Below are 13,544 nucleotides of genomic sequence, written 5' to 3'. Positions count from 1 at the left end.
TGCGTCAAAACTCCTGAAAATTTGCAGACGCATCAGGCACGGCGAAAAATTTAAGAATTTAGGGGTCTTGAGCATGGGTGTGGCAAAATGGCCTCGGTAGCGCCACCTACATTTTTAACGGAACAGCCCCTCAAGCCCGTTGCGCCTAAAAATCTGAAAATCTGCACACATATGTAACATCCCATGACGCACCAAAAAGTCTCTTGGAGCCATATTCTAAACCCAACAGAAAGTATTTTTATTTTGACCGGAAGGTGAAAAAATTGTGTGTTTTTGGCCATTTCCAGGGGTCGCTTGAACGCGAACTAGTCCTAGACGCATTATCCGATTGACTTCAAAATTTGATAATTTGTTCTTAAGACATAGACGAAGTTAAATTGCAAAAGTTTCGGACTTTTCATTGAAGGGCGTGGAAGTTATGGCCCCTGAAAGTTCGATCACTCGCCACAAAACAGGAAGTTGCTTTAAATTTGCTATATTTCGGCCATACTTTGTCCAAACTGCATCAAACTTTACAGGATTGTTAATGGTACCTATCTGCACACATCCATATGTCAATATTCATACAATTGTTGTAGCACCACCTATTTATAGCAGGAAATGACATATTTTATAGTGTGATGTCCAGTTTCTAGACGGGTGACCAGATTCACTTCAAATGTTGTCAGGACAGACTTAAGGATTTTTGGAAGACTGGCTCCGAAAATTGTGAGTTTGGGTCGAAGCGTGTGCCTGTTCTGGCCCGTCAAAGTTCGGAAACCCAACTTCCTGTTTGAAACCTCAGATTTTGGGGTAACTTCCTGTTGCGACTCTCTACTTTATCCTACAGATGGAGCCATTGTATTACTCTTTGATGGGTTTTTGGAAGGGGGTCTCTGTGTGTGTGTGTCTGTGTGTGTCTGAGGGGGGAGGGGAAGAGGAGTTGATTGTGTCTGTGAGAAGCTGCCACAGGGAGGTTACAGTCAATAGAGCCATGATCTGTCACAGATGATGAGCTCTGAATAATATTATCACAGAAAATAATTAGCATAAAAGCTTTTATTTAAAATTTTTACATCTGGGAAGTGTGAACTGTTATGCCAGCGTGTGCCCTGCGACCTGCGTTGACCCCGCGGTTGCCGGGGTCCCGCGGTCGCCGCTCCCCCGACGGGCGCCAGGTGCGAGGGCCCGTTCAACGCTGCTCGCAGCTTTAATGTTTGTTTGATACTCTCTCACTTTGGTAGAATGGCAGTAGAAAACATTTTGAATATTTAAAGCACCAAGAGGAACAGTTTTTCCTATTGAATCTCTTTTCTGCAATTACATTTATGAAACTTCAGTCACTTCAATAATATTGCAGATCTAGATAAAGCTAGCTGAGGATTATTAAAATATCTGGAAATCAAGTCATTACAACATCTATAAAAAGGTTATTTTAAATGATAGCTGGCTGTACAAGCCACCCTGAGTCACTACAGTCCTGTAAACTGAAATGGATAATTACAGTCTACACAGACACACTGCAGTTTACAGGACAGTTGTGACACTGTGCACACAGGCTGACGTCAACACAAACAGTGAAGATGAATTAGAGCGCAGACTTTCAGTTTCTGTCCTGTCTCAGCTTAAAGTGATCGTGTCTGATGCTAATAGTCCATGTGTATCTGTGTGAGATAGCATTTATTTTTTTAAAACATGCAGAGTTACTCTTGTGCCAGTTTTTTATTATTATTCTTTTGAACACATAGGCCCACAGAAACATCACTGTATCATAGTTGTTTTGAATTTGCAACAATAAATCCTTGGTTCAGTTTTATGATCACGAAAAGGGGTTCATAATTTAGTTTATAATATGCATTTAACACAAGTTTCTAAGTATTCAAGGAAACAACAGTGTTGCTCACGTAGAAGAAATTTTAAATAAAAATAGATTCCAGGCGTTGAAATTGAATTGAACTGGGAGATCAGTGCTCACATCCAACTCTACCTCTAATCAGAGCTGGACAATATGACCTAACATCTACAGTATATCACCAAATGTGTTTTGATAATGAAAAATATAATGATTGATTGATTGATCTACATCAAAATCAAGGCGTTTATCCAAATTACAACACATCATCGTGTTAGATTTTGTTTCCTCTTTTTTAATGAGTTAAATGTGTGATAAGAAATGTCCTCAACAACAAATGGGTGGTACAGCATCATTAAAAGTGTTTTAATCCAATGTTGACAGACCCGTGAAGCGCTGCTGAAACATCTCAAGAAAAGTGTAAGTGCGCTACGACTGAGTTTACTCACATGTAAAACACCGCAGTGACTACTGATTAATTTTACACATCCCTCTCCTTTACTCTCCAGGCTCCGGCATCCATCAGTGACAGCACCACAAAGTTAGAGTCAACGTGGAAGAAGTGAACATCGTCTCTAACATTTGCACTTTTAACTCAAAGCAAACTACATTTTACACATAAAACCACTGATAAGAGAGTAAGCTACAGTTACTCTCTGATGTGACTATTTTTGTTTTGTTTTGTTGTTTGTTTTGGTTTATGACTGGAGGGGGGGTTAAATTCACTGTATGATGATTTACTGTTTGTTATACATACAAATATACATATTTTAAATTGCACTGGGAAGCCACAGCAAATCTCTCAGCTGAAAAGCTCAAAGGATGTAACACTTGTTTATGCTTTGTTGTGTGAAGGTGATTCAGGCCTACATCTGGATGTTGCATTTAGAGATCCTGTTTTCTTCGTTCTCTTTTCCCTGCTCTTCCCACTCCTCGTCTGTGTCGTCCATTGAAATCCCTTTTTGGGCTGCCATCTTGCGGTAGGCCTGGCACTCAGCCTCTGCTCTGCAACGCACAAAAACGGCAATTTACTCACTTAACTGATGTATAAAGATATTGCTTAAGGTTTTTGTGTTTGAAAGCATTGTACTTAAAAGTTCAATTAAAGTATGATTGACAGAATGATAAGCTTTTCATACTTTTTAAGGAATCGAACGCAGTCATGATGTCCATATATTTCCGCTATCCGCACTGGTTTGTCTCCACAGCAGTCCTCCTTGTCAATGGGAGCATGGAGGGAGTGCAGCAGCCGCAGCACGGCCAGCCGGCCGGACTCTGCGGCGAGATGGGCTGGAGTCCATCCATGCTCCGTCCTCAGACACGGCCTAGCTCCGTGCTCAATGAGGATCCTGACTGTTTCTGTATGTCCTGTGGAAAAGGCACCAGAGTGTGATTTTTTTAATCCAGTCTGTTAACCAGTCTGTTAAATTGCTTAATTGTTTGTCAAATGCAAAAGCAATATGTTTGGATTTCGTCCTGTCCTGATAAAATGGGACATTTGACAACAACATGCTGAACTCTGGGAACTTGGAAAATACTTTTTTCAAGATCTCTAGACATTTTGTAAGATGAACAACTACTATTATTATTAGTTATTAATCCATTAAATAATTCATAAACACAATAATTATTTTTGGTTAAAGCCCATATTGACTGACAGGTCTTTTATTAAACAGAATAATACTGAATGGTTACTAAATCTGAAAAGTTACAGATCTTTTCTGATGCTCTGTTGTAGCAACAGGTTTAGTTGAGCTAAACCTCAAAACACAGGAGAAAAATACAGGCCAACAAGCTAAAGTCTGATTATTTGAGAGGCAAAATATCACCTTCCAACCCCAACATATATATCTATGTGGATGTGTAACTTGTATTAAATTGGGGCCTTAAATTAGGGGACAGTGCAGCTAAACTGTACAGAAGTGATTCTTGAGAACTGGAACAAAACATGTCCTGTACTTAAACTAATGAGTTCTTGTTCAAAATGAAAATAATCTGAACTACTGGGTCACCCTAGTCAGCTTCAAAAACTGTCAACAAAAATCAGATAAAATCAGGAAACTGTGTGGTCAGCTCAAACTTGGAGGATCTTTTTTAAACCACTTCCTCTTAATTTACAATGAAATAGTACCAGCATGTTGCAGGAAAACGGGAACTAATGTGCAGACTGATATATTTCATGTGATATTGTAGCTTGAGGGTAATAGGATGGGACCAGCTCCAAACCCTGCTCTCATTGTTTTACTGTTGAACGCAATATGATACTTAATGTAAGGAACTTTGAACATTTGAAATGATTTTAATTCAATTCTAACTTTGGAATGAATGTACTTTATGAATGCAAAGTTTGAGTTTGTATTCTATAGCATGAGCAGTTTTGTAGTCATAACTAAACTGCGAAATTAACGCACATTATTTTGTTTTTGATTGTGTTGATAAAACCTAATAATGATCAGACAAATCCCTGGGAAAATATATTAAACTGACCACTTTCAGAGCATTTTCAACACCCATTCCCGTAACAGCTGTGGCCAACAGGAGCGTTTAAATGGTGACAGGTGTAAATTGAAACTAATGATGTGCAGGTGTGCGGTAAATTTCCACTCGTCCACCGACTACCTTTAGCCGCTGCCCAGTGAAGAGGTGTCTTGTGGCTCCAGTCGATGTCTCTCTGGTTGGGATCGCATTTATTTTGCCTCAGAATCTCCTCAACCTGGTCAAAGTCGCCTGCTGCTGCAGCTTGGTGCAACTCGGTCATGTCGTTTCATGGGTTGCCCAGCAACAGTCGATCAACACAACATGGCGCCAAGGTCCTCCTAACCTGAACCACGACCTGAACCTGTAAACGGTGATGCTGCCACCTGCTGTAGACCGAGATAAACCCAGGGCTTGTCTGATGTAAGTACATGAAACATTGAGATTGGATTAATGTACAAATAAATATATATTTCATACCGTGGAAAAAAACGCTTTTGAATGAAAAAATTTAAATAAGTGACCGTTACGCTACTTGACCGTTACTCAAAGCAACACGGCTAACATTAGGAGGTGGAAAACTAGTTCCGTATTTGACGAAAAAAAGTGTTAAAGACCTTCTCAGACTTTCTATGTCAAAGAAGTTTACTTAAAAAATACACCAGCAACACTTGATAAATTTGAAATAGAACCGGCTGCAACTAAGAATTATTTTCATAATCGATTAAGCTGTCAGTTACTGTCTCATTTAATCAATTGTCTTGTCTCTAAAATGACAGTAAAAATAAATAAATACAATAGCACAAACTTGATCACTTTAAATAGATCATTTTATCCCAACAACAGTTTTAAAGTCACTTTTATGTGACATTTGAGAACCTGGAACTTGCAGATGTGCAGCTTTTTTTAAAAAATTGAAAAACCACCTCTGATAACTTTGAAGTTGCTTTTAAAATTTACTTTTACACTTAACTGTAAGTGACAAATTGGTCTTATTGCTCACACTCAGAGATACTTTTTTTACTCTGAAGTTGGTACTGAAGCACATTCTTAGGTGTAATTCTTGGAAGTTTGACAATTACAGGCTCTGAACTGCAACTTAAGTTTAAGTGCCTGTATCATCAGATACCTACATTTGATCTTTATCTCAATGGAAATACAGTGACTGCACAGCATAGGCATTGCATAGGAGACTAATATTGCTGACATAACGTGCAAAACCACTTGTTCAAATGTGCACAACCCATTTTAAAAATTCACTTCCTGAATTATCCATTCAAGTGCATTTATTGACACAAATTCACTACATTACAAGCATTTAATTTCATTTAGTTAGTAGAATAGGAGTAAAATTTCAAGCAAGACAAATACATTTTATCAGTTCACACAAGTCAACAGTGCTCTGTCACAACAGGCATTTGTCCAGAGTCCAGAGCTGAAAGAAACAAGCACAAAGATTAGATCACATTTAAAAAAAAATAAAAAAAAAATAAAAGGCTTCCTTTCATTCACAATTTATGGAAACTGACTTAGTGATACCTGCATGAAATTACATAGTTCAACCATCAGTTGATTCCCAGTAATGGAAAAAGTCTTAGCTACTATGGTATGTTTTAAATCAAAGAAGAATCCTCATGACATATATGAAATTTCCCACTGTCTTTGTGAAGGACTAATTGGATGAGGAAAAATAAATCAAGTCCTACCCTTCATTTGACAAATTTTTCATCATTTTAAACCTCATCACTCTCATCCATGGTCCCAGTTTCATCCTGGGCCACTACAGATAAAAAAATAAAAACGCATTAGATAAATAAATCTAAATTTGGATATTTTAATTTATATAGAGCAAAGTCTCTTAACCTGATTCCAGACTTTCTGCCAAGGTGTGATCTGTATCCAGTCTTTTCCAATATTTCTTCATCAGTGTATTCACAACCAGTCCATCACACTTAACTTCCACTGCATACTGAGGAGCTGTAATCTCTGAATGATCCTTCACACTGAACACTGTCACGCTGAGTGCTTTATCAACCAGAAGATTGTAGAAGTCCTCATAAACTTGATCATCCCAGGACCCCTTGGACTCATCAAATCCACTTAAAGAGCATAAAAAGGCCTGCGGAGCCGTATCCAGCAGACTCTGAGGCAGTGATCTCACATTGCTGATGTCAACATAAGATTCATTTCCATAGTCAATAAACAGAACATTGAGAGTATTGCCAGTTCTCTGAATTACTTGAGCTCGATACCACTGATTGTCACTGGAAAAGAGAGCAAGGCATGGACTTCCAGGACCAAGAGTCTCTTCAAACATCATGTCCTGCTGTGCCTGTCCTGCTTCCTGAGTAAGCTCTGACAATTTGTTGATATCTTCAGTGTTGGCATATTGGCACCAGAAGAAATAAGGCTCCACAATACAAGTGGCATATACACTCTCTGTCTGGTTCATGGACATTTTTGGTTTCATGTACATGGAAGCATTTGCATTTCCTTTGGAGACAAGGTGTGTCAGGTTGGACTCAGTTTGACCACCTTGGAGCGAGTTTTCTGTTTTAGGGCTGTCTGTCACGACATGTTCTGTGGCAACAGGTTTCCAATATTTCTGCATTGCATAATTTACAACCACATTTTCACACTCAATTTGCACTGCATACTGAGGAAGTGCAATCTCTGAATTATCCTCCACGTTGAACACTGTCACTTGGAGTGGTTTATCAACCAAGAGATTGTAGAAATCATCATAAACGTTGTCGTCCCAGGAGCCCTTAGATGTATCAAATCCATTCAAAGAACACAAAAAGGCCTGAGGAGTTACATTCAGCAGACTCTGAGGCAGTGATCTCACATTCTTGATGTCAACATCAGACTCATTTCCATAGTCAATAAACATAACATGAAGGGTATCATCAGTTCTTTGAATAACCTGAGCTCGATACCACTGATTGTCACTGGAAAAGAGAGCAAGACATGTGCTGCCAGGTCCAAGAGTCTCTGCGAACATCATGTCCTGCTGTGCCTGTCCTGCTTCCTCAGCAAGTTCTGACAGTTTGTTGATATCTTCAGTGTTGGCGTATTGACACCAGAAGAAATGAGGCTCCACAATGCAAGAGGCATATACTTCCACTGTGTCATTTTTGGAGATGTCTGGCTTCTTGTACACACAAGTATTCACATTTCCAGTGGAAACATTGAGTTGTGTCATATTCAACTCAGTTTGACCACTTTGTAGGATAGTTTCTGATTGAGCCATTTCAGTCTTTGCATGCTCAGTGGAAAATAGGTTCCAGTATTTCTCAATCAGTGTATTCACAACCATTCCCTCATTTTCAACTTCCACTGCATATTGAGGAACTGCAGCCTCAGAATTATCCTCCATGTTGAACGCTGTCACTCTGAGTGGTTTATCAACCAAGAGGTTGTAGAAATCATCATAAACGTTGTCGTCCCAGGAGCCCTTGGAGTCATCAAATCCATACAAAGAGCACAAAAAGGCCTGAGGAGCCTTATCCAGCAGACTTTGAGGCATTGTTCTCACATTCTTGATGTCAACGTCAGACTCATTTCCAAAGTCAATAAACAGAACATTGAGAGTATTGCCAGTTCTCTGAATTACTTGAGCTCGATACCACTGATTGTCACTGGAGAAGAGAGCAAGGCAGGGACTGCCAGGACAAAGAGTCTCTGGGAACATAATATCCTGCTGTATCTGCCCTGCTTCCTGAGTAAGCACTGACACCATGTCCAGGTCTTCAGTGTTGGCGTACTGACACCAAAAATAATGCGGTCCAACAATACAGGAGGCATATACCTCCTCTGTCTTGTTTTGAGAAATGTTTGGCCACTTGTACATGCAGATGTTAATGCTTCCCTCAGGGCGAGAAGGAGGGGAGTGTTGTGTTATTCCTGAGTCACTGTGACCACCTTGTATGGAAGTCTTTGCCAACACACTTTCTTTGTCCTTAAGAAGGACATCTGAAGTCAGTTGTTGTCTTTCATCTGGAGTCTCTCCATGTTCATTCTCTGTTTCAGATTGTGAAGTCACCTTCAGCTCATCTCTAGCACTCATTTCTTTGCTGCTTTGGACTTCATTTTCCTCTGTTATCTCTGTTAATCCTGACACACTCATGACCTCTTGGGTTAAACACTCTTCACTTGGCACATTAGCCTGTTGTGAGCTGTTGGAGAATTGCTGCTCAGTCTGTTGATTGAGACCAGTCATCTGTTGTCGTGCCATCTTTAATACCCTCTCTCTGACTTTCATATTTACATTCAGGGATCGATCAAACAGTTCAACAATTAGCTTCCCCTTTTCCCCTTTTGCTACCACTGAAATGGTGAAAGTGTGGCCAATGGCATGATCTGCAAACCACTGGTTAACTTCCTGTGGCACTTCTTCTGGGACATCAAACAGTCCAAGGGGAATCGCTTGCACAGGAACAGACCTGGCAAAACTTCCCTCAGAGGGAAAGGGGCAGACATCAGACTCATTAACTGCAAGTGTATCACCATAGTCCACGAAGTGGACTTTAAGTCTTGGAGACATTTCTACTATTTGGCCTCTGTACCAGTGATTATCAGTGTATCTTGCAAGGCAAATGCTATTAAGTCCAAGTGGATGCTCTGTGCTCTGTGGCTGGCCAATTAGTTGCTGAACATTTTCCATCACTTTGTCAAACAAATGAGAATTTCTGTTCAGATGGCAGTGGAAGTGACCGACATTCTCTGAAGAGGTTACCCACACTTTTTCTTTTTCCCCCACCTCAATATTGTAAGAGGAATGATTGTATGTCTCTGATATGACCTGTGGAGGAGTTTGTTCCTGAACTTCACATTTCTCAGCCAGATGCTTGCATGCACTGTCACATGATCTCTCAATATCTACCACATTAAGCAGCAGACCTTCTTCATCAGACATGACAGCTTTTACAGCACATTTCAACCCGATGTTTGAACCTGGATCCACAAATTTCTGAAACTCTGCTACTGCAGCATCAGTCCAAGTGACAGCCATGGGATCGGTGGAGTTCTCCAGATTGAACAAGCAGCACTGAAAAGCCTGGGCATTTAGTCGTAAGAAAGCTGGATCAATGGGGCGCACATCTTGCAGAGGGACCTTTCGAGTTTGACCATAGTCTATAAATCTCACATCTACAACAGGAGAGTTTTGACTTGCAATGATCCTTGCTCTGTACCATATGCCATTGTCTGGATTACGGGCAACACAGATGGACTCAACAAGGGGTTTAGGGTCGGCAGATGTGTAGTGGTTTTGCAAGTCTTGCATAAGAAGTCTAAGAGAGTCACCATTTTCTGTTGGTTGACACCAGAATTTCTGTAGACTTTCAATGCAAGATACTTTTACATCAACACTTCTTCCCACAGCAAACATATCATCATCACAAGTATTGTACACCTCAGAGGGGAAACCTGTTGAAAGATTTCCATTGTTGTGTATTAGAGGGTCTGGATGTTCTGAGCACCCTTTAATGTGAATATCATCAGTGTCAGAAGTGGGCACATCATCAGTCCTCTGATTGACCTCTAGGTTTTTGGTGCTTGGCAAAGGTTCCTTTTGTAAATCTTCAACATTTACATTGATTTTGTTCTGTAAATCCATGGATTGTTTGTCTCCAAGTGAACTGAGAGATGTTGCAGGACTGGATCCATTCTGAACATCTGAATCTTGTTCAGTCTTAGAGGGTGGAGAAAGTCCTGCCTTCTCTAAAAAAGAGTTGTTTATGCATGCAGCATTAGCTGCATAGAGTGTAACATAATAAACATTCTGAGATATATTGTAGTGGTCAAACCTGGCCACAACTGTCTGGTTCAGGAGAAGTGATTTCAAGTAATCAGTCTGGTCTGTAGTAAGTCCTGTGCCATCACCTGTTCCATCACCAGCACCTGGTTCATCAAGAGAACAGAGATATGTGACAACTGGCATCCTCAGGAACTTTTCGTGCAGTGGTCTGATGTCTCCAACTGGGACTAATTCAGTTTTTCCTTCATCCACATGCAAAACTTTTACAGCAGTGTCGTCAGTCCCTATGTTTTGTTTTAGTAACGAGCGATGCCATCTGCCGTTTGTGCCTCTAGCAGCACATGGATATCCACAGGCCCGTGGTTGCACTTCTCCAAAATCTGAACTCTCTTCATAGTCCTGGTGGATCTGTTCTGATACCATCTTCACTGCTTTGGAAAAAATTTGAAGTTTGCAAAAAATGTTCTGTGGATCAATCACCTCTGTCACAATAACAGTTTCAAGCGTATTAGTTAACAATTCGGCATAAAAGTACTGGTCATGCTTCTCAAGTTGCCAACTAACATTCAAATTCTGTTCCGGTGTTATACTGTAGGCCTCAGAGGCCTCTCCTTTGGGTAGATGTAGACATTTCAGTACAAGGGATTTAAACTCATCCCCTGGGATCCTCTTGGCAACTCCAAACTTACACATGTGCTTGGAAACAGTTGGTATGTCAAGGAGAATTGTCCTGTCCGGCATCAGTACATGTTTAACCAGTCCCTTAAACGTCTTGCCAGGTAGAGAGTTCAAAAACTTTGTGGCTTTTTCTGGCCAGTTGTCCTCAAGGGACACAATATTTGCAAGTATGCAAGATTCAATTTCAGGAGAAAGGAGAAAACTGTCACTGTGGGCCCATGCTAAAGCTTCACTTGTGGCGGTGTGGGGCTGTCCTTGGTCGATTAGAAAAACATCGTAAGTTTCACTTTGAATCGATACAATCCGAGCTCTGTGCCAGGTGTCACTGATGCAAACCAGACAAAGGTCCCCTGGATCTCCTTCAGATGCATAAAATACCCTTTTAGGGATCTGAATTTCCTCTTTCATCTGTTCATAAATATGCTTCCTTCCATCATCCATGTTCACCCATAATTCCACCAGACCACAACTGGGGTTTAGGTTTACCCTCATGATGAGAACCGGTACCTCTGATCCAGGCGTTGGCAGCCCGGGGATTGAACACATTGTGAAGCTCTGAGCTCAAATATACCTGCAAAATTGAACAAAAATGTATTAATGTTGAAGAAAAATAAAGTCCCTTAAAAGATCATAGTACCAATATTAAGAATTTCCAAGACAGTTCAGTCACTCGCCTCTTCATGTCAAAATGGCTGCCATGTAACAAGTGACGGTATTGGTATCAGCATATAGACACCTATAAACCTCCTATAAGTAGCACAATTTGAAGTAGTACTGTATGGTATGAGTTAAGGAGCAACTTTTAGAGGCCAAATGTTTAAGGTATTTCTAGAGTCCTTAAATGTCCACAATAAAGTAAAATTTCCTAATCCAAATAGATGGTAAAAGTTACAGATCTGCTATTTTGTATGACTCAACAAAAATCTAAATTTATCATTATATAAGTAAATATCAAATAATATGAAAAAATATATATATTTCATAGAAATGCTACCTGATAATAAAGTTGTTTTTTTTTTTTGGTGGTACAAGTGAACAAGGTCTGTCGCTTTCAGCTGCCATCTTTTGGCATCTTAGTTAAGACATGCAATCATATTAACTGTGCAACAGGCGTAACATTATTTGATCCACATACAGAGGTTTCTGAGGATTCAAAGCAGCTGTGAGTGTTGATAAAACACATACTGGGTTTTGCAAAAATGCCACTTTCAAAATTTTTATCTTACTTCAGTCAGTGTTGTGTTTACACTTGTTTCTAAATATCCTTTAGAATATTGTTCATTTCCCAGATCTCTGACACTGACCATCCGACCTCTTTATACCTCAGGAAAAAGATGACTGCCACTGATTTAAAGGTTACAAAATCTGACCACAAATAACTGATGTAACAGTACAAAGAGGCCTGAGAGTCACTGTAAGACTGGTGGTGCATCAGTCGGAAACTGCAAATGCATGTTTTAGAAGGAAACACTTGATGAATCATGTTAATGCATGTCAAACACAGGAAACCTGCCTCCGCAAAGAGGAACATGCACAAGTATACCCTCAACAACACTGATCGATAACGGCTTGACAACATGTTTAACATTACAAGCTAAGACTTTCGATAGAGAGCTGAATCAACATCTGACAGCATCAACATAACCCAAAGATTCACTGAATTGGCATTTGGTGCCATCCACTGTCCATCTGCTGCACATGCCAGCATTTATAACTGGTATGAAGCAGATTTTTAAACTTTATTTAAGGGCAACATCAGTGACAAGACATGTGTATGGGTTAATAATGTCAGTCTACAGAAGAGAGCAACCTACCTACCTATACACTGACCAAAGGTTAGTCCTCTAAATTATATTTTAAAAAGTAGCAGGCCAGTCCTACATATTCACAACCAGGAAACTAACATGTAAAACATAAGACTGAATATTTCATAAGCGTTTGTGTCCCAACCTTTATCAGATCAACCAATTTACTGAAGTGTTTTTGGCCTGCAACCCTTCATCGAAGGCTGCATATTTTTTTGAGCTGTGAGCACTTGTTAAATTTAAATATTTTTGGAAGCTTTAAGAGGTAAAACTGCAGTATTTTATCCCTTTAATTCAAAATATGCATGTCCAAAAAATCGTTCTTGTTCGCATTCTCCTGACTTGTTGATCATGTAGTGATCTGTCGCTCACCCACGCAACTCATCTTTACGTGGGCGAAATGTTTTTTAAAAATGTAAAATAGGCTCGACATTTACTTCCTGTGATACCACAGTAGCTTAGATTGTTCAGTGCAGGTTGCTGGTGATAAAATGACGCTAAATATCACACTGTCCGTGACCCCACACACTCTTCACTGTCGCTTTTCAGGTGCACCACAGGACTTAAGCATTTAACTCAATCAACTCGAAGCGACTGGAAACAACTTGCAGACTGTGAAATTGTGAAATAATATAAATTTGCCTTTTCTCGCCGTGTTCGGTGAAGGCGACACATCTCATGTTGTTCCTCTCGTTGAATTGAACTGTGGTTGAATGGCAGGAGGTGGAGGCGGGCACCCACATGGGTTTTTAAAGACTTTGAGTGCACGCTCCGTCCTCTGAGTGGTTAATAATGTCAAAATAAATACATGCAAGACATCAAGTTGATTGTGTTTAATAGTTTAAATGTGTTTGTACGGGCTGGACTCCACATGCTGCACAACTAAACAGACGCTGAAATGTACGCGGTGAGATTTTCATTCAAAAAAAGAGATTTGATGTTGCAGACACAGGTAGGGGCGGGGAGCCAATCACTCAGCGCGCTCTCTGTTCCG

At 40.1% G+C, this 13,544-nt stretch overlaps 3 protein-coding genes across 5 annotated transcripts in view; 1 reads left to right on the top strand and 2 right to left on the bottom strand.

Annotated features, from left to right (window-relative positions):
* The window catches only part of adgrf3a (adhesion G protein-coupled receptor F3a), a 53,043-nt gene extending 50,562 nt beyond the window's left edge, over positions 1-2,481 (top strand). The window contains exons 14-15 of one of the 3 annotated variants that reach the window (XM_051078317.1): positions 2,216-2,251; positions 2,341-2,481. In XM_051078317.1, the coding sequence (XP_050934274.1) occupies positions 2,216-2,251; positions 2,341-2,397 (93 nt within the window). In that variant the 3' untranslated portion in view covers positions 2,398-2,481. Of the gene's footprint in view, positions 1-2,215; positions 2,300-2,340 lie in introns of those variants that run through there. The other 2 variants (XM_051078316.1, XM_051078318.1) reach the window with 2 other exon arrangements.
* On the bottom strand, positions 2,111-4,723 carry LOC108902035 (ankyrin repeat domain-containing protein 66). Its single transcript, XM_018703733.2, has 3 exons — positions 4,451-4,723; positions 2,971-3,199; positions 2,111-2,836 (listed from the first exon to the last, which is right to left on the bottom strand). Exons 1-3 carry the CDS (start codon positions 4,587-4,589, stop codon positions 2,698-2,700), a joined length of 507 nt encoding a protein of 168 aa, XP_018559249.1. The 5' UTR covers positions 4,590-4,723; the 3' UTR covers positions 2,111-2,697.
* Positions 4,724-5,958: 1,235 nt separating this feature from the next.
* LOC108902032 (tudor domain-containing 6) lies at positions 5,959-13,366 on the bottom strand. The gene is made up of 3 exons (XM_018703730.2): positions 13,193-13,366; positions 6,170-11,316; positions 5,959-6,086 (listed from the first exon to the last, which is right to left on the bottom strand). Exons 2-3 carry the CDS (start codon positions 11,289-11,291, stop codon positions 6,040-6,042), a joined length of 5,169 nt encoding a protein of 1,722 aa, XP_018559246.1. The 5' UTR covers positions 11,292-11,316; positions 13,193-13,366; the 3' UTR covers positions 5,959-6,039.
* Positions 13,367-13,544: the final 178 nt, after the last annotated feature.

Source organism: Lates calcarifer, linkage group LG19, assembly GCF_001640805.2.
Source record: "Lates calcarifer isolate ASB-BC8 linkage group LG19, TLL_Latcal_v3, whole genome shotgun sequence".
NCBI lineage: Eukaryota > Metazoa > Chordata > Actinopteri > Centropomidae > Lates > Lates calcarifer.
The sequence above is the reverse complement of the archived record's forward strand: the minus strand, read 5'-3'. Positions and strand labels throughout refer to the sequence as shown.